This window comes from Gorilla gorilla, chromosome 3 (assembly GCF_029281585.2).
Source record: "Gorilla gorilla gorilla isolate KB3781 chromosome 3, NHGRI_mGorGor1-v2.1_pri, whole genome shotgun sequence".
NCBI classification, from domain to species: domain Eukaryota; kingdom Metazoa; phylum Chordata; class Mammalia; order Primates; family Hominidae; genus Gorilla; species Gorilla gorilla.
The window spans coordinates 159,925,439-159,946,882 of NC_073227.2; the positions used below are offsets into that span (position 1 = coordinate 159,925,439).

The 21,444-nt window shown below is 39.5% G+C and overlaps 2 protein-coding genes across 14 annotated transcripts in view; one reads left to right on the top strand and one right to left on the bottom strand.

Annotated features, from left to right (window-relative positions):
- ELF2 (E74 like ETS transcription factor 2) overlaps positions 1-21,444 on the bottom strand; it is a 118,888-nt gene that overhangs the window by 75,124 nt on the left and 22,320 nt on the right. For 4 of the 13 annotated variants that reach the window (XM_055384717.2, XM_019025689.4, XM_055384716.2 and 1 more), the window contains exons 2-3: positions 5,847-5,934; positions 4,052-4,289 (exon numbers count right to left, since the gene is read on the bottom strand). The exons of 5 other annotated variants lie outside the window; for them this stretch is intronic. In XM_055384717.2, coding sequence (XP_055240692.1) covers positions 4,052-4,123 — 72 coding nt within the window. In that variant the 5' untranslated portion in view covers positions 4,124-4,289; positions 5,847-5,934. Of the gene's footprint in view, positions 1-4,051; positions 4,290-5,846; positions 5,935-18,511; positions 18,682-20,254; positions 20,321-21,444 lie in introns of those variants that run through there. 4 more of the 13 variants (XM_055384715.2, XM_019025688.4, XM_055384714.2 and 1 more) reach the window with 3 other exon arrangements.
- LOC129532884 (uncharacterized) overlaps positions 11,984-21,444 on the top strand; it is a 100,934-nt gene continuing 91,473 nt past the window's right edge. The window contains exon 1 of the mRNA XM_055384136.2: positions 11,984-12,135. Coding sequence (XP_055240111.1) covers positions 11,984-12,135 — 152 coding nt within the window. The remainder of the gene's footprint in view (positions 12,136-21,444) is intronic.

Genomic DNA, 21,444 nt, shown 5'->3' on the forward strand with positions numbered 1-21,444 from the left:
TTAGTGCAGCTTTATAGAAAGTCTTTAAATCAGATGTGTAAGGCCTTCAACTCTGTTCTTAACCACAGTATGTCTTCCAATCCATAAACTTGGTACATCTCTCTATTCAGGTCTTTAATGTGTCTCAACAGTATTTACAGTTCACTGTATAGAAGTCTTTTATATATTTCATTAAACTTTTCCCTACTTTTTTTTTTTTTTAAAGAAAGGGGGTTCACTATGTTGCCTGAGCTGCACCTGAACTCCTGGGCTCAAGTAAGCCCCTCACCTCAGCCTTTAGTGTAGCTGGGACTATATGCACGTGCCAGTACACCCACCTGCTTTTTGATGCTCTATTGAATAGTATTGCTTCAGTTTCCAATTGTATATTGCTAGTATATATAAATAATTGCTTTGTATACACTCACCTCATATCCTCTGGCTATTCTAAATTTATTAGTTCTAACAGTGTGGATTTCTTAGGAATTTCTAGGTACACAGTTATATCATCTAGAAATAAAGACAGTTTTACTACTTCTCAAAGCTGTGAGTCTTTTATTTTTCTTGCTGCCTTGTAGTAATGTTGCCAGTGCAATGTTGAATAAAGGTGGTTAGGGCAGACATCCTTGCCTTGCTCTCAACCATTAAGTATGATGTTGGCTGTGGGTTTTTCACAGATTCACTTTACCAGGCTGAGAAAATTGCCCTTTATTGCTAGTTTAGAGAGTTTGTATAATGAATAGGTGTTAATTTTTGGCAAATGGGTTTTCTGTAACTGCTGATATAATCACCTAATTTTTCTCTTTCATTCCTGTTGATATGGTGAATTACTTGATTCATTAAACTTACCTTCATGGGATTAAAAAAAAATTGATTATGGCATTCTACCATTTATACACTGCTAGATTTGACTGTTAGTTTTTTGGTTTTGCTTTTTTGTGTTTTCATTTTCGTTTGTTTGTCACCCAGGCTGGAGTGCAGTGGCACCATTATGGCTCACTGCAACCTCTACCTCCCAGGCTCAAGCAATCCTCCCACTTCAGCCTCCCAAGTACCTGGGACTACAGGTGCATGCCACCATGCCTGGCTAGTTTTTTATTTTATTTATTTATTTTTTGAGACAGGGTTTTGCCATGGTGCCCAGGCTGGTCTTGAAGTCCTGAGCTCAAGAAATCCACCTGCTCTAGTCTCCCCAGTATAGAAATGGGGGTCTCCTGGGTGGCTTAGGCTGGTCTTGAACTCCTGTCCTCAAGTGATCATCCTGCCTTGGCCTCCCAAAGTGTAGGGGTTACAGGTATGAGCCACCACACCAGGCCCAATACTTCTCTTAGTATTAAATTATTAAATTATCCCTATATATTTAAGTCATATTTGGTAGTTTGAATTTTTAAATATACGACATTTTATATATTTATTACTATTTTGAAAAATAATTTTTCAACTATACTCATTACAGTTTACTATTTTGGGACATCATTTTCAGAAATAGAATAATCCTAATTGTATTAAATGTAGTACTTTTATAATCAGGGGAAACATTACAAAGAAAGCCTAAAAATAGTGATAATAAAACTCCAGATACCTACCACTTTTTAAATATTTATTTTTTCTTCAGGTTCTGGGACTCTGATTACAAAATCTTGACAGGTCAGTTTTCATCCCATTCTACATTTTAGAATATATATTCTATTATACATATACTACTTTATATATATATATATATATATATATATATATGAATGAAACATTCCTGAAAAACTGCTAAGACAAAAATCTATCTTTCAAATACCACCATTCTCAAATCTCCCTTTGTAAAATCAAACCATGTTTCCAGTATTAGTGGCTTTTCTCTCTTCCCGCAATTCTCTTCCCCTAGATATTTATATTGTCCCACCCCTCACCTCATTTAGCTCTAAACTAAAATGTCACCACTTTGGTGAAGCCTTCCTTGGCTGCCCTAATTGAAGTACTCCCTACTAACTTCTCTATCCAGCTCTAATCCTGAATTATTTTTCATAACATTTCTGAAATATTTATCCCCAGTGCCTAGAAAAGTACTTCATAGATAGTTAAGTGGTGAATTAATATTAGTCAAAGGAAAAAATGAATGAAAATAAGTGGCCACTTATGTAGCATAAACAAAAAACTCCCCAGAATAGTTTGCCCTACTCTGGGGCCACACTACCTGACATGCTCATTAAGGGTATAGTCTTCTTCTGACTTCCTTTATAAAATGTGATCACCCTATAAGACTACCACATAAATCACTAGTCAATAATAACTTGGTAAAGTCATTTCATTTATGAGATTCTTTCTTCCACGATAATAAGTTCCCCTGGCCGTGAACACTGAAGTTCCATGTAAAGGAAGAAAAATATAAGGAGTATTCCAGAAACAAACTGTTGTCCTCATTTTCCCCATATTAATGATACCTTTTAATCCATACAAGGTAAAGATATTCTGCCTATTGTTTTTGGTGGCTCCCCTCATAGGGTTAAAACAGAGCAAAACTATATGGCAGGAGAAAGCATTTGAGGAAAAAGCAGTATTTGGTCTGGGTAATCTAGGAGGGGATGGCAGTTCCCCAATCCCTAATGTCTTCGGTGAGTCATTCCTGGAGGTGATCATACAGAAAGTGAATCTTGAGGGAAGAAATAAGACATTGACGATGGGAAGAAAGTATGTTCTGCAGCTGTGGCTTCTCTTAATGGACTTTGTACCTGTTTTGGATTTGAATACAAAAGAAACACTTAAGAGTTTTTGAGTCCACTGAGAAAAGAAAAAGAAGACCTTCACTTTATCCTATTCCCAGTGAATTTGCCCATAGCTGATCCGGATCTTAGAAAAATGAGCAGACACCAAGGAGGCAAAAAAAAAGAATCCAGACTACAGAACACACAGACTGATGTCCTAACTTGTTTCTCAAACATGCCATTATACCGTTATACTGGTAGGAAGCACGAGTAATGCAGCATCTTTCAAAGAAAATAGAGAAAACAGATTTTTTTTTTTTAATATAGAAAACTCTCCATTTTCCCACCTCAGCTCTGAACAAATATTGTCCATTATTATGACAGCTATTGAATTATAATTAGATCCCTTCCAATATTCACTCTTTTTTGTTTTTTGAGACGGAGTCTCGCTCTGTCGCACAGGCTGGAGTGCAGTGGCGTGATCTCGGCTCACTGCAAGCTCCACCTCCCGGGTTCACACCATTCTCCTGCCTCAGCCTCCCGAGTAGCTCGGACTACAGGCGCCCGCCACCACGCCTGGCTAATTTTTTGTACTTTTAGTAGAGGCAGGGTTTCGCCATGTTAGCCAGGATGGTCTCAAATGCCTGACCTGGTGATCCGCCCACCTGGGCCTCCCAAAGTGCTGAGATTACAGGCATGAGCCACCACTACTGGCCCCAATATTCACTCTTTACTGAATGCTGAGAACAGAAGCCAGGACCTAGAAGCCCCGGTATTTCTACTACTGTTATTTTTTTATGCTCATCTAATTCTTCAATGTTATCAATAACAAAATAACCAAATATGCTAATGATTCAAAATCCTACACGCATAAAATTTCAAAATCTGAATTCATTTTCTGACTAATTATCTAAATTCGTGTTTATATGAGATTAAAATACAATGGATCTCCACACCGATTTAGATATAAAATAATCAAGAAACAAAGATAATAAGTAAAGCACATACAAAATTCTAACTTAGAATGAATCTAATTTAGGTATTTGGGCATAGTATATACCTACAGTATAATCCAAGACAATGGGTTTTATGAGGGATTTAAATTTAACTCTCAACTAATACTATAGTGTTCTTTCCATTTCTTTCCTCCCTGCAAGTTCATTCTAATATATGTATGTTCCAACAATTCACGTAAGCCCTGCAATACCTTCCTTGACCTTCTATTACCTAAATTATATAAGGATACACGACACGTACATGTATAATTTCATGCTTTGTACATTTCTACTCTCAAATATCTGTTTCCTATTAATTTCAAAATTAGTTCATGCACAAATTTCTATGAAGAAAATAGAAATGTAATTCATTGAATGCCTAACCTCTTGATTTTCTACTCCATTGCTGGAAAGCTCCAAAATAGTACCTCCACTGTCAACCACTGCTGATGTCATTGTTATTCCCTGAGGAAGCTTCAAACGCTATTAATCAATGAAATTAAAGGTTCACTGATGGTTGCCAGTGTTATAGGTTTGCATTATCATGTTTTAAAAGTCAATAGAGATGGAGTGGAGTAGATATCCAGAAATCCAGTCTTCTAAAGATGATTAACCAGAAAGCCTAAAAAGAGGAAGAATTTGAAAAGTTATTTTAAAAATTACAGGAAGGACATAAATAAAGCATAACTTATTGTGCAATCTAATTTTAACACTTAACTAAGAAAAAGAAGACAGGCTTCTACATCCCCGTGTCAAAAGAGGGCAGTAATGAACATTCTGCTTCTTAAGAGTTAGTAATCAAGTTCATGAACATACTGAATTAAGTTCTTAACAAGCAATTGTACATAGGTAGTATTATGATATTCATATTGTAGGAGATAAAATGTTATAACTGTGCCAGGTGCGGTGGCTCACACCTGTATATTCCAGCACTTTGGGAGGCCGAGGCAGGCGGATCACGAGGTCAAGAGATCGAGACCACCCTGGCCAACATGGTGAAACCCCACCTCTACTAAAAATACAAAAATTAGCTGGGCATGGTGAAGCGTGCCTGTAGTCCCAGCTACTCGGGAGGCTGAGGCAGGAGAATCGCTTGAACCCAGGAGGTGGAGGATGCAGTAAGCCAAGATCACGCCACTGCACTCCAGCCTGGCGACAGAGTGAGATTCCATCTCAAAAAAAAAAAAAAAAAAGTTATAACTTTCTCCCTTTATAAAGATGCTGTTTTATTCCTGAAATATGTTAGTTTCTAGAAATGTTAAAGATCTCTTATTCATTTAATATATAAAATGTGCCAGACTGAGAAAACTTTTAAAACTATTTGCCTATTTAACAAATCAAAAGATTATTGATCCTTAAATATTTCATTCTTCTTCTTTGCCTCATCTGGTTTGTCTGAACAATCAGAACTGTCTTTTGCTTATGGCAGCAATCTCATTTTGTATTCACACTTTGAATGCAGGAACTGTATGTGAGAGAGATTTATTTGAATTGCTTATATTTTCAAATAAAGTAGTTTAAAAATAAAGTAGTTACCACTTGGAATGCCTTTGATATTATTTTATCATACTTTCCTCAATTTTTTGATATTAGTTCTATCATACTTTCCTCAATTGTTTTGATATTAGTTCAAGATGCAATATAGCAAATGGTTTCAAGTAATTTCTTACCTCTCACATTTTTTCCCCTTCCTATATGATCTGGATTTATGCATTAAATTACTCCTAAAAAATTATTTTATTTGATTTCATGTATACAAAAATTTTCATACAGAGGAAGTACGGAGATTTATTACTAACAGAATTTTTTCATGTCAAAAAGAATGCAGAAAAATCAAGCATATTTGAAGAGAAAGTATATAGTTCCCATAAATCATTCCATTAATATTATGCCCTTGTATTATGTTTGCCTGCTGGCAATATACAGATATGGAAATAAAATAATAAAGAATTTCCAGAAACTTCTAGAATAAAATGAAATACCTGAAAAAAAGCAGAAATTTCATCTTACTGATCAGTACTATTAGCCTCCCTTTTGATCTTATAAACATAAAATGGAATAGAAAGTCTTTGTATCTTAAGAAGAAAAAATAATAAAATTCCACAGTCCCATCATACTATCACCATATAAGGTACTATTCCCAATATATATAATAATAGCAGAAATAAATTTTACTTACAGTTTGTATGTTAAGTAGTCTAAGCATCCTTCACTATTTTCACAACTTGGGAAGAGCTAAAATCTGAACCAGTAGTAGTTCTTTGGAACTACCAGCGGGAGGAGAAAAAAGATAATATTAATATAATTATATTAAAAAGCACTATGCTCAAACAGATGTGATTGAGATAGTAAATACTTAATAAAACAAATCACTTCCAAAGCCATATGTCGCACATTCACATAAGGAATATAATAAATTATTTCCAGGTTTTTGAGAAATCAGAAGTTTTTATCAAACTTAAAATTTTAACTCACCACTACATAACAACTATGGAGTGAGAACAGAATCAACGTATGAAGCCTATGCTCCATATTATGGGCTGCATTTCAAACAGGTTCTTTTTTTTTTCTCCATTGGGCAAGTTCTAATAACAGGTTCTTAGTAAGTGGATACAGGTATAACCCCTGCTCCCCAGGAGTATAAAATCAAGTTTGAAAAATAGGACTAGCCCAAAAAACTACTATAAAACAATGTTTAAGGAAAAAAAATTTTTTAGAGTTGGGGTCTCACTCTTGTCACCAAGGCTGGATCACAGTGGTGAGATCACGGCTCACTGCAGCCTCAAATTCCTGGGCTCAAACTATCCTTCTGCCTCAACCTCCTGAGGAGCTAGGACTATAGGAATATGCCACCATGCTCAGGTCAGTCTTTCTTACTTTTTACTTTTATTTTTAAATATAAGATCTTGCTATGTTACCCAGTCTGATCTTGAACTCCTGGCCTCAGGTGATTCTGCCACCTCAGCCTCCTGAGTCACTATTAAACATGTTCCTGCTATCCCACCCCACCAACTTAGCATCAGCACCCATCCAAACATCCCAAGCCCTACTTCTAACTCCCAAGCCTCCTCAAATAGTCCTCCTTCTTTCAAAGGCTAATGTATTGACTTAAGCGCTTGATCGTAGGCCTTGTTCCATCAATTATTCCCTTTTTCCTTAACCTTCTCATACTACCACTGGACTTCTTTCCCTCAACACATAAGCATTTGCAAGATCCTCTCATCTTAAAAGTAGAAAAGTTGGCTGGGCAAGGTGGCTCAGGCCTGTAATCCCAACACTTTGGGAGAGGAAGGCGGAAGATCACTTGAGCCCAGGAGCTCCACACCAGCCTGGCCAACATAGGGAAACCCCTGTCTCTACAAAAAATAAAAAACTTAGCTGGGCCTGGTAGTGCAAACCTGTAGTCCCAGCTACTTGGTAGGCTGAGGTGGGAGGATCGCTTGAGCCCAGGAGGTTGAGGCCACAGTGAGCTGTGATCCTGCCACTGCACTCAAGCCTGGGTGACAGAGCAAGACCCTGTCTCAAAAAAAAAAAAAAAAAAGGAAAAGTCCTCTTCCATTATCCTGCATACCCTTCCAGCTACTGCTCCAGTTCCTTCCTTTCTCAGGTAAGTTTCTAGATAAGAAATCTTTTATATTTTATATTCTGTCTCCACTTTCTAATTTCTCAAGCACTCCTCCTTCTATCAAAGTTTGGCATCCATCCCCACTCAACTGAAACTTTTACTAAATTCTGCTTGTAGAATCCAATGGATACATTTCTGTCTTCATAGGACTTGATGCCTCTGAAGCATCTGACACTGTTAATCACTCCCTTCTTGAAACTCTACCTTGAATTTATCTTTTCCCTCTCTGGCTACTCCCTTTCAATTCCCCCTTGCAGGCTCAACCCTCATTTTCAAGGGGCCTGGGACAAGAATACAAATGGAAGCCTACATACCACGTGTCTAAATATTTTTAAAAGTTCTAAATCAAGCTGTTAAATTATTATTCCATCCTTCTATCTTGACTAATAATAACCTGAAAGGCCAAGTTCTATTTTTGAGTTCTCAGGTTCCCTTCATGTTACGTAGGGACATAGGAAGGAAAATCCATACCCCTTCCCCTTGTCTGCAGCCAACTCCTTTTCTCTTCCCACTTTTAGCTCCACTTTATACTACGAAGGACTTCATACGCACACATATATAAAGCCTACAGGTCCAAGCTCTGGTCACATGACTGCAAACAGCTGCTCCTTGGCCATCCCTTAAACACAGGGGATCCCATTATGTGTTGTACAGTCAAGAGAGGAAAGAATCAGAAGAGAGCTGTGAAGGGACACATGGGCAGGAAATTCTAGGATCAAATATTCAAAGACTGATCTAGAAAGAGACCAGATAGACTAGTCTAGTCACCTTGGCCCCCCCAAAGTCTTCACTCTATGGCTAGGGTTGTGGCTGCTGGAGGAAGGCCATATGAGGACCTTTAAAGCACAGGTCTTTTGTTCCCAGTTGGTGAAGTCTTAGGACAGTGCTGCTCTCTGGTCAACCCTTACAGGCGGGTGTTTCCAGGATCCCATCCCTAGTCCTTTTCTCTTCAGATTCTTTACACTCTTTCTAAGCTATGAAATCTACAGCTTCACTCAACTCTCTCTTCCAGATTTGTCTACTAGATGTTTTACTGCCTCTACTTCATTGAAATTAGATAAGGTAGGCCGGGCGCGGTGGCTCACGCCTGTAATACCAGCACTTTGGGAGGCCGAGGCGGGCGGATCACGAGGTCAGGAGATCGAGACCATCCTGGCTAACACAGTGAAACCCCGTCTCTACTAAAAAATACAAAAAATTAGCCGGGCGTGGTGGCGGGCGCCTGTAGTCCCAGCTACGCGGGAGGCTAAGGCAGGAGAATGGCGTGAACCCGGGAGGCGGAGCTTGCAGTGAGCCGAGATCGCGCCACTGCACTCCAGCCTGGGCGACAGAGCGAGACTCCGTCTCAAAAAAAAAAAAAAAAAAAAAAAGAAATTAGATAAGGTATACATAAATACTAAGCACTGATGCCAGGATAACCCAAGCACTCCATTCATTAATTCAATCACACAACAAATACTAAATGAGCACTATTATATGATAGCACAATTTTAGGTGCCCGGGTCCAGTAGTGAATAAAGGCAAAGTCCCTGTTTTTATGGATCTTACACTGCAGAGGAGAGAGAAAAAAATAAAATAGTACACCATACCAAAGAGATAGGGATTATTTGGCAGGGAGAGCTGCCAATTCAGATTGAGTGGTCAGATAAGGACTCACTAAAAAAGTGACATATGAGTAAAAACCCAAAAGTAGAAGTGAGTTGTGGCAATGCCTGGCGGAAGAGCCTTCTAGTCAAAAGAAAGTCAACACCCTCAAGAGGATGTATGCCTGACTAGTTAAAGGATCGGTAAGGGGACCCAATACAGCTGAAGTGAAGTGAGCAAGAGGAAAAAAGAATAGTTGAAGAAGAGGACAGAAAGGTAAGGGAAGGGAGCCAAGTAGGTCCCCTGTAAGGACTTTGACTTCAGAGAGAAGAAAGGTTTTACACAAAAAGATGATCTGATTATTATAAGGATCATTCAGATGCTGGGTTGAGAACAGACAAGGGGACAACAGCAGAAACGGGTCAGTTAGCAAGCTGCAATAATATATGTTGTGCAAAAGTAACTGCAGTTTTGCCATTACTTTTAATGTAATGCAAACTACTTTGCACAAACCCATAATGAGATGAGAAGTGATACGGGCTGGGACCAGAGTGGTAGTTCTGGAGGTAGTGAAAAGTGATCATAGCCAAGCGTGATGGCACACCCCTTTGTCCCAGCTACTCGGGACGCTGGGCAGGTTGAAGGTGCAGTGATCCAAGATCTCTCTACTGCACTCCAGTTTGGGCAACAGAGTGAGACCTTGTCTCAAAAAAAAAAAAAAAAAAAAAGTGGTCAATCTTTAGATGTATTTTGCAGATAAAAGGATGACATTTGCAAGCAAAATTGATGTGGATTGACTGCTATGAGAGAAAGAAAGAAGTCAAGAATGAATCCAGGCTGGAGGATTCTCAGAAGATGATGGAGTAGGATGCACCAGGAATCTGTATCCCTATCTAGACAATTGCACTGGCAGAATCTACCTAATGTAACTATTTTGGAACCCTGGCTAAAGGCTTACAACCTCCAAGGGAAGGCTTGAACAATAAACTGTGGTTAATTTCGGTCATTCTAGCTCTCAGCACAGTATCAGCTACCCATCCCCCAACTCGAGGGTAGACAGCTGTGCATGTGTTCCTGGAACAGTCTGCATGCAACTTGTGAGGGCCATGGTAAGCAAAAAGGACTATTTTCCAAATATCAGAGATCTGTGCTCTGATCACTGATTATTGCTTCTGATCACAGAGGAGCACACAAAGAAATGAGTAGATATTATTGTTATGCCTCCCTTCACTGTTGCAAGCCTCTCCCCCTCTGGCTGAAGTCACTTCTAGGGGACTTAAAAGGCCAGCAAACCCCATTTTACTCTTTTTCCCCTTTTGAGAGCCACAAATTAAAGACCAGGACATTTGGCTGGGCACGGTGGCTCACATCTGTAATCCCTGCACTTTGGGAGGCCAAGGTGGGCCAAGATCACTTGAGGTTAGGAGTTCAAGGCCAGCCTGGCCAACACAGTGAAACCCCGTCTCTACTAAAAATACAAAAAATAGCCCAGCGTGGTGGCAGGCGCCTGTAATCCCAGTTACTCGGGAGGCTGAGGCAGGAGCTTGAGCTCGGGAGGTGGAGGTTGCAGTGAGCCAAGATCGAGCCACTGCACTCCAGCCCGGGCAACAGAGCAAGACTCTGCCTCAAAATAAAAAATAAACTAAAATAAAGACTAGAACATTCAAAAACTATATATATGAAAAAATGTGGAAAGTGACCACACATTCCCAGGCTCAGAAAAGACCTGAGAAGACCTTAAATACACCTTAGCCTGATCCTTGCCACAAAATCAGCCTACAAAAATTTAAATTTTAATTAAAAAAAAAGTTCCCACCCTCCCCAAGATGGCAGATTGGAGGTAGTATTGGCATGCCTCTTCCACTTGGAAAGAAAAAATAGTGGGTAAAGACTCAAACTGTGAACTTTTTTCAAAGAAGCAATGCAGGAACTTAATGGAAAAACAGAAAGAAACCACAGATCCTTTGAAAGAAGGGGCAGGCTGCAGTCTACACCATGAGCCAGGTAAAAAACTGTAAGTCCCCAGAGTGTGAGAGGGAGAGAGATTACCTCCAGAGTATACACCCCCACTATGAAAACTGGAAATCCGGCCCACAGAGGAAGGCCTTAACCCCACCCAGTGCTAAAACTAATATAGGGAGCAGTGGAGAATATACAAGAAGCACCAGGGGCGGGAAGAGCCTTGTGCGTATTCCCAGTCTCCAACGCAAACCAAGGGAAGCTATTCCTGATTCTGTGTCACAGGAGAGTTCACAAAGTTCTGCCAACCAACTCCGGCAGTGGTTGCAGGTTGAAAGAAGCTCCCAATTTGAAATTCAAAATATAATCTCAAGTGGGGATGAACTGCCTTGGCTGAACTGGGCGGATGACTGGGAAGTAAGCTGTAACCACAGACACAGAAGTTGTGTGCTCTGGCATTGCCAGTGGATGAAAAGGGGCGTGGCCTGAAAGCTGAGGTTCCTGTATGTAAACAGCTTGGAATTTAGCTAGCTGCTGCTAGTGAACACTCTGAGTGAGAGACTTGCCTTGCCAAGTGTGTAGGAGCTGGATGAGACTTACTCCCACCTGCTACTCCCCACTCCCTGCATGAACTCTTCTGTGAAGCAGAGGCAGCTAAGCTTTTTCCTGGAACATTACCCCAGTGGCCAGGGAATGGCTCCAAAAGCCCAACATGGGTCTGTGCTTACACCACACATGCAGAGCCAAAGAGCAGGCCTGCCTGACCAAGCCCCCACCTGGCTTTGACCCTCCACCTGCCCTGGTAGGTTAACACAAAAGACAGAAACTTTGGGGAGCCCTATGGCCTCACCCATCATCTGATAAACCAAAATACCTCCCATGGGTAACATAAGACAAGCACATATCCCACCACTTCAACCACAGCTGGCACTCTTTTGCAAGCACCACCTCCTGGCTGGAGGCCAACAGACACAGTTTACTACAGCATCTATAGGTAAAATAACATTGCACCCAGGAAGGAGAAAACTTATGCATGACCTCAGCTATCAGCACTGTCTGCAGTACCCTGGCTAACCAGGATGTCCTGAGACTGTCCACATGACCAGTTTATTAATACTACAACCAGCATTTAAGAAAGCCAACGCACTATGGCTATTTACAACCAAGGAATCTCACAACGTATGTCATTCCCCTGTTACCCCTATGAGAGCTGGTGCTGGTACACATTGCTGGGAGACTTGAGGACAGATAACATCACTGGATCCCTTGCAGACATTCCCCAGAATCAGCCTGGAATGTGGTAACCCCACTGGGCAGCTAGACCCAGAGGAGCAGCAGTACTCACAGTAGTCTGGCTCTCAGGGACTCCTACTCCTAGGGCAAGGGGGACAGCACCACATCAAGGAAGCAACCTGTTCTTCTTCATTCTATGAAGTCAGTATCACCCTGATACCAAAGCCAGGAAAGGATATAACAAAAAGAAAGAAAACTACACACCAATATCCCTGATGAACATAGATGTAAAAATCCTCAACAAAATACTAGCTAACCAAATCAAATGGCACATCAAAAAGATAATACACCATGATCAAGTGGGTTTAATCCCAGGAATGCAGAGACGGTTTAACATATGCAAGTCAACAAATGTGATATATCACATAAACAATTAAAAACAAAAACCACATGATTGTTTCAATAGATGCAGAAAAAACATTCAATAAAATCAAGTATCCCTTTATGATAAAAACACCCAAAAAACAAGGCACAGAAGGGAATTATCTCAAAATAATAAAAGTCATATACGACAAAGCATACTGAATGGGAAAAAGTTGCAAGCATTCCCCCTGAGAACTGGAATAAGACAAGGATGCTCACTTTAATCACTTCTTTTCAACATAGTACTTTAAGTCCTGGCCAGAGCAATCAGGCGTGAGAAAGAAATAAAGGGCATCCAAATTGGAAAACAGGAAGTCAAACTATCGCTGTTTGCTGATGATATGATCGTATACCTACAAAATGCTGAAGATTCCTCCAAAGACTATTAGATTTGATAAGTGAATTTAGTAAAATCTTAGGTTACAAAGTCAATGAACACAAATCCAGTAGCACTGCTATACAACAACAATGACCAAGCTGAGAATCAAATTAAGAACTCAATCCATTTTATAACAGCTGCAAAAATATATATAAAATACCTAGGAATATACTTAACCAAGGGGGTGAAAGATCTCTACAAGAAGAACTACAAACACTGATGAAAGAAACCACAGATAACACAAACAAATGGAAACACATCCCATGCTCATGGATTGGAAGAATCAATATCATGAAAATGACCATACCATCTAAAGCAATCTACAGATTCAATACAAATCTGATCAAAACAGCAACATCCTTTTTCACAGATTTAGAGAAAGAAAATCCTAAAATTCCTATGAAACCAAAAAAGAGGCTGAATAGCCAAAGCAATCCTAAACAAAAACAACAAATCTGAAGGCATCACATTATTGGACTTCAAATTATACCAGGCTATAGTTAACAAAACAGCATGGTACTGGTATAAAAATAGACACATTGACCAATGGAACAGATTAAAGAATCCAGAAATAAAACCAAATATCCACAACCAACTCTCTTCAACAAAGCATGAAAAACATAAATTGGAGAAAGGACACCCTATTTAATAAATGGTGCTGAGAAAACTGGCTAGCCACAAGTAGAAAAATGAAACTGGATCCCTGTCTCTCATCTTATACAAACATCGACTCAAGATGGATCAAAGATTTAAATCTAAGACCTAAAACCATAAAAGTCCTAGAAGATAACCTAGAAAAAAACTCTTCTGGACATTGGCCTAGGCAAAGAATTCATGACTAAGACCCCAAAAGCAAATGCAACTAAAACAAAAATAAATAAATGGGACCTAATTAAACTAAAAGGCTTCTGTACAGCAAAAAATAATCATCAGCATCATCATCAGAGTAAAGAGACAACCCACAGAATGGGAGAAAATATTTGCCAACTGTGCATCCAACAAAGGACCAATGTCCAGAATCCACAGGGAGCTCAAACAAATCAGCAAGAAAAAAAATAATCTCATGAAAAAGTGGGAAAATGACATGAACAAACATTTCTCAAAAGAAGATATTCAACTGGCCAACACATAAATGAAAAAGTGCTCAATATCACTAATCATTCAGGGAAATGCAAATTAAAACCACAATGACACACCATCTTACTCCTGCAAGAATGGCCATTATTAAGACAAAAGACAATAGATATTGGCATGGACTTGGTGAAAAGGGAACACTTATGCACTGCTAGTGGAAATGTAAATTAGTGCAACCTCTATGAAAAACAGTATGGAGATTTTTTTTTGTTAAGACAGTGTCTCACTCTGTCGCCCAGGCTGGAGTGCAGTGGCGCAATCTCGGCTCACGGCAACCTCCTTCCCCTGGGTTCAAGCGATTCTCTTGCCTCAGCCTCCCAAGTAGCTGGGATTACAGGCACCTGCCACTGCGCCCAGCTAATTTTTTTTTGTATTTTTAGTAGAGACGTGGTTTCACCATCTTGACCAGGCTGGTCTTGAACTCCTGACCTCATGAGTTACCTGCCTCGGCCTCCCAAAGTGCTGGGATTACAGGCGTCAGCCACGGCTCCCAGCCAGAGATTTTTTTTTTTTTTTTTTTTTTTTTTTCTGAGATGGAGTTTCACTCTTGTTGCCCAGGCTGGAGTGCAATGGCACGATCTCGGCTCACCGCAACCTCCGCCTCCCAGGTTCAAGCGATTCTCCTGTCTCAGCCTCCCGAGTAGCTGGGATTACAGGCATGCGCCACCAGGCCCAGCTAATTTTGTATTTTTAGTAGAGACAGGGTTTCTCCATGTTGATCAGGCTGGTCGCAAACTCTTGACTTCAGGTGATCCGCCTGCCTCAGCCTCCCAAAATGCAGGGATTACAGGCATGAGCCACCGTGCCAGCCAAGACCCTGTACCTTAAAAAAAAAAAAAAGTTAATGTACTTTCTATCTCCAGAGAGCTGTCTGTTCTGGCCATTTCATATGAATATAATTATATAATATGTGATTTTTTTGGTGGGGTGGGGAGACAAGGCTGCTCACTGCAGCCTTGACCTCCTGGGCTCAAGTGATCCTCCTACCTCAGGGCCTCTACAGTAGCTAGGACTACAGACACGTGAAGTCACACCTGGCTAATTTTGTGTGTGTGTGTGTGTGTGTAGAGACAGGGCTTCATTATGTTGCCCAGGCTGATCTCAAATTCCTGGGCTCAAGTGAACACCTGGGCTCCTCCTGCCTTGGCCTCCCAAAGTGCTGTGATTGCAGGCCTGAGCCATCATACCCAGCCTACTATGTGGTCTTTTGTGACTGGCTTCTTTCACTTACAATAAAGTTTTCAAGGTTCCTTTCATTTACATGTAACATCTGTTAGTATTTAATTTCTTTTTATTGCTGAGTAATATCCTATTGTATAGACATATCACATTTCTCTATTCATCCGATGCACATTTGAGATGTTTCTACTTTTTTTTTTTTTACCATTGTGAATGCTATTCTGAAAATTCATGTACAAGACATATGTTCCATATGAATGTTTTCATTTCTTTCCCATATATAGCCAGGAGAAGAAGTGCTAGAAGACAGTAACTGTATGTTTAACATTTTGAGGAAATGACAAGCTTTTCCAAAGTGGCTACACCATTTCACATTCCTACCAGCGGCATTTGAAAATACCCAGTTCTCCATATCCTCACCAACAAAATGTTTTAGGTAATTTGTTATGCAGCAATAGATAACTAATACATCATTTTGGTAGATGCGGTACAAATGTCTTCATAAAATTCAACATCCTTTTAAAATTTAAGAAAAAAATTCAACTAAGACTCAAAAACAAGATATTTTAAACTTTCTCCCAGTATTGAGAACAAACACATTTACCTACAATTACCACCTTAATTCAACACTTGTACTGACAATCCTAACCAATTCGGTAAGAAAAGCAAATAAATGGCATAGGAATTGGAAAGGAAGAAATGATGTATCACGTAAAATATACTATCTACATAGGAAATTTAAAATAGTCTTCAGATATTAGAAGAAATAAAGAGGGTTTGCTAAGTCTCTGGACATAAATCAATAGATGAAAATCAGCTGTTTTTCTATAGGCCAGCAACAGAGTATAATTTTTTAAAAGAATATCATTTATCGCTGGGCATAGTGGCTCACGCCTGTAATCCCATCACTTTGGGATGCCGAGGCAGGCGGATTGTGAGGTCAGGAGTTTGAGACCAGCCTGGCCAACATGGTGAAACCCCACCTCCACCAAAAATACAAAAATGCTATAGCTAGGCGTGGTGGCATGCGCTTGTGGTCCCAGCTACTTGAGAGGCTGAGGCAGGCAAATCACTTGAATCCAGGAGGCAGAGGTTGCAGTGAGCCAAGATCGCACCACTGCACTCCAGCCTGGGCGACAGAGCAAGACTCCGTCTCAAAAAAATACAAATACAAATAAAAAACTAAACAGTGTCATTTACCATAACCATAAAAACTACAAACCTAAGAATAAATCTAACTGAAAGGGTGTATATGATTTTTATAAAGAAAATCATAAAATTCCTTGAAAAAAATTCTACATGGGCAAATACCATGTTCATAGGTAGGTATACTCACGGTCTTAAGGATGTCAATTCTCACCAAATTAATCTATCAAAAAATTCAATGTATTTCCAGTTAAAAATCCCAAGAGGGTTTTACAAAAATCTTGACAAAGACAGTAAACAATGTATGTGGGTCAGGCACAGTAGCTCACACCTCTAGTCACAGCACTTACGAAGGCCGAGGTGGGTGGATCACTTCAGGCCAGGAGCTTGAGACCAGTCTGGGCAACATGGTGAAACCCCATCTCTATAAAAAATATAAAAATTAGCTGGGCGTGGCCAGGCACAGTGGCTCACGCCTGTAATCCCAATACTTTGGGAGGCCGAAGCAGGTGGATCACCTGAGGTCAGGCATTCGAGACCAGCCTGGCCAACATGGTAAAACCCCTAAAAATACTAATAAAAATACAAAATGTCTCTACTAAAAATACAAAAAATTAGCCCAGCATGGTGGCAGGTGCCTGTAATCCCAGCTACTCAGGAGGCTGAGGCAGGAGAATTGCTTGAACCTGGGTGGCAGAGGTTGCAGTGAGCCGAGATCACACCACTGCATTCCAGCCTGGGCAACAACAGCAAAACTGCATCTCAAAAAAAAAAAAATTAGCTGGGTGTGGTGGTGCACACCTGTAGTCCCAACTGTGGAGGCTGAGGTGGGAGAACCACTTGAGCCCAGGAGATTGAGGTTGCAGTAAGCCGTGATCACACCAGTGCAGTCCTCCCTGGGTGACAGAGTGAGACCCTGTCTCAAAAAAAAAAAAAAAAAAATACGTGAATGAGCAAAGGGCAAAAGTCAGCCAAGACCCTCCTCAAGAACTGCTGTAGTCTATACTAACTAGGCAATAAGGTAATGGTGTAGATATACTTAAATATACCAATGGAACACAATATAGAGGCCAGAAAAAGACCCATGCATATTGAAAACTTAATACAGGAAAGAGGTAAATTAAAATCAATGAAAAAGAGAGCTAGCTAGGCGTGGTGGCTCATGCCTGTAATCCCAGCACTTTGGGAGGCTGAGGCATGTGGATCACGAGGTCAGGAGATTGAGACCATCCTCGCTAACACGAAACCCGTCTCTACTAAATAAAATACAAAAAAATTAGCCGGGCTTGGTGGCGGGCACCTGTAGTCCCAGCTACTCAGGAGACTGAGGCAGGAGAATGGCGTGAACCCGGGAGGCGAGCTTGCAGTGAGCCAAGATCACGCCACTGCACTCCAGCCTAGGTGACAGAACGAGACTCCATCTCAAAAAAAAAAAAAAAAAGAGAAAGAAAAAGAGAGCTATTTAATAAATTGTGCTGGTACAAATGATCAGCCATACAAGATTTAAAATTTTTAATTACTGCCTCTCATCAATCACAAAATAAATTACAGATTTAGAAGAGACCTAAATATATGAAATGTTCCTAAAAATCAGAAAAAATATAGAATATCTTCATGAACTCACAATTAAGAAAAAATTATTAGATGAGACACCAAAAGCAAAAAGCAAAGAATTAGTTTTGACTACACCAAAACTGTTTAAATTTTATTGTTTGGTTTATAACAATATAAACCAAAACAAGGCTGAAAATCAAGAGACTGGCAAAAGTTATTTGCCTCTCCCACCCCCAAAAAGGTGGGGATTGGGGGATTCCTACTAATTAATAAGAAACATAGGTAATGCAAATTCTGTTTTATATTAAGGCCCACATGGGTAAATCTGATGTGAGTTCTTGTCAAGGTTCTAGTTCTCACGCAGAGTGATGGATTCATATGTGTTTGTTATATTATTAAAAATAGGCAACTGCCATCCTTGAGCTATTATTTGTGTCATGAATCAAGGATTAAAAAGTACCTAATTTTATATAACTAGGGTCCAAAGAGGAGGTTAAAAAAGGTACTGATTTTATTAATTTCCCACCCAATATGTGAAAACTGATCACGTGAATAGGTTCTTGAAAGTTTGTCATGAAAACTGAATAGTTTGTCGTAAAAATATGAAAATTAAATACTATTTACTAACCCTTTGACAAATTCTCTTTTTATAATTTTCCAACAGGTTGTCCTTTTTTCTGATTTAACTGCTTCTTAATACAAGTCCTAATTTGTGAGCAAGCTGTATCAGCATGAGGGTCAATTATCTTACTTGCTATTACACCAATCATATCTGAAACACCTAACAGATCAGAAACAGAAAGGGTGACTCTATTTTATATGACATTCAAGAAAAGATAAAATTATAGAAATAGAAAATAAATCAGTTGGAAGGATTTAATCTCAAAAGGGTACAAGGAAACACTCTGGGGTGAAAGAAATATTGTATTATCTTCATTGTGGTGGTGACTGCAAAATAGTATAAATTTGCCACTCATAAAAATATAAGAGTGAATTTTACTACATGTAAATTAAACTTCAGTAAACTTGACTTTAAAAAGGACAATGTACAAAATTAGAATTAAGGAGACATCTGTATTCAAATATTAACAGTATTATCGTGACACTGAATGAGAAGAATTGTAATTTGTAGTCTACACCATTTTTTTTTTTTTGAAATGGGATCTCACTCTGTTGCCCAGGCTGGAATGCAATGGCTCAATCACGGCTCACTGCAGCCTTAACCTCCCAAGCTCAAGTGATCCTCCCACCTCTGCACAAGCAGCTGGGACCACAGGCATACACCACCATGCCCAGCTAATTTTTTTTATTCTATAGAGATGGGGTCTCCCTATGTTGCCCAGGTTGGTCTTGAACTCCTGGGCCCAAGCAATTCTCCTGCCTCAGCCAGCCAAAGTGCTGGGATTACAGGTGTGAGCCACCAGGCAGAGCCTTGTAATTTACACTTATGTATAGTTTAATTCACAGCTGGTTCCTGCCTACAGGATCAATGAAAAAGCTCCATTACCCTTAGTCATTTAACTGATGAAATTAAATATTTTTAATAATGAAATCAATGCTTTAAGTACTTCTAATTCACATTTTAGTTGTCCTGTTTCCCTTTTGAAATTATCAAGTCCAACAGGAATTTTATATATATATAGTTGTAATATTAATATAAATACAACATCAATAACAATAGTCTCATACTTTTTTTTTTTTTTTTTGAGACAGAGTCTTGGTCTGTCGCCCAGGCTGAAGTGCAGCTCACTGCCATTCTCCTGCCTCAAAAGTCTCATACATTTTTGTAGTTATTGAAACAAGCAGTTTTGTGCATTCTTTCCATCCTTACAACAGCCCTGTAAAATAGGCATAATTATCCCCTTTATTACATAAAGACTATTTTGACAATACTCTATATACTATGAAAGGATAATAAAATGAAAAGAAAAGGCCAGGCAGAGTGGCTCACGCCTGTAATCCCAGCACTTTTGGAGGTCAAGGAAGGCAGATTGCTTGACCCCAAGAATTCAAGGCCAGCGTGGGCAATATGGGGAGACCCCATGTCTACTAAAAATACAAAAATTAGTCAGACACGGTGGCACACGTCTGTAGTCCCAGCTACTCAGGAGGCTGAGGTGGGAGGATCGCTTGAGCCTGGGAGGCAGAGGTTGCTGTGAGCTGAGATTGTGCCACTGCACTCCAGCCTGAGTAACAGAGGAAGACCCTGTCTCAAAAAATAAAAATAAATAAATAAATAAACGGAAAAAAATCTTGGGACTTCCAAACTCACTATCCCAAAGGGAAAAGTTAAGCTTGGAAACTGAATCACGCAAAACTGCCTCCCACTTTGTTCCTAAATAGATAGCTGCAAAGATAAAAGGCCACATACCTCACCAGGGGGCCTCTTTCACAATTTGCTCACAGGTAAATTCCTTCTGGACCCAAGATCTTTACCCTAAAACAGAATTCTATTTAATTTCACCGTGACAATATAAATTAAAAGCTTATCTTCACAGATACAGGTACAGGACAAACACAGGACTAGAAGTCATTCCTCCACTCACCCAAAACAAAGGCATACTTGACTGCTTCCTCTGTTTATCTTATGTAAAATGCAGATTCATAGAGTGCCAGAAGAATGCATAGTTGACTTTCAGTCTACCCCCTCCTTTTCACATGCAACATGTGGATTTAGTGAGCTCACAAGAATGTGACCATACTCTCCCTCTTTATTTTTTCTTTCCCCTTTCCCTACTGTCCCCTTTTTCCCCTTTAAAGGTTGAAGCCCTCAAAACCCTCTTTGGAAAAAGCACACGTCACAGCTGTTCTGTGATTTTTGTGTTCCTTTTGCCTGGGTACATCCTCAACCTTGGCAAAATAAACCTCTAAATTCAAACTTGCCTCAGTCATTTTCTTTGTGTTACAATACTGAAGAGCTAGTATGATTTAAGAGTTAAAAGTCTATCGGCCACTGTATCTTCAGAACACAATAGGTGCTCAATAAATATTTTTTATGTTTTGGCTTTAATGCTGAGTAATTACCTGATGTTGGGCAGTTACTTAATCTCCTTTAACTTAAATTTTCTTATCCATAAGATAGTATAAAACAACTCTGAGAAGTAGATGTATCTAGTTCTTTTCATTCTTTACATAAACTACCTGACACACTACAAGCATTAAATGAATGTCATTTGATCTGTTATTATCTTTTTAATAATACAAGACCCTAAGATATTAGTTGTGAAAGGGAAAATAAATCTCAGGACCCCCAAATCACTAAGCCAAAAGGAAAAACTAAGCTGGCAACTGTGTCAGGCAAACTTGCCTCCCATTTTATTCCCAAATAAGATAGCTACAACAATTAAAAAAAAAAAAAAAGCTACATACTTCCCTCACAATTTGCCTACTAGGAAATTCCTTGTGGGCCTCAAGATCTTTACACTAAAATGGTTATGTTGAATTTTACCCTGATAATGTATTTTGATAGCTTATCTTCATGAGTGCAAGACAAAAGAGCTCTAAGTCATCCCTCTGCTAATCTGACACCAATGCACATGTGACTTTTCCTCTGATGTAAAA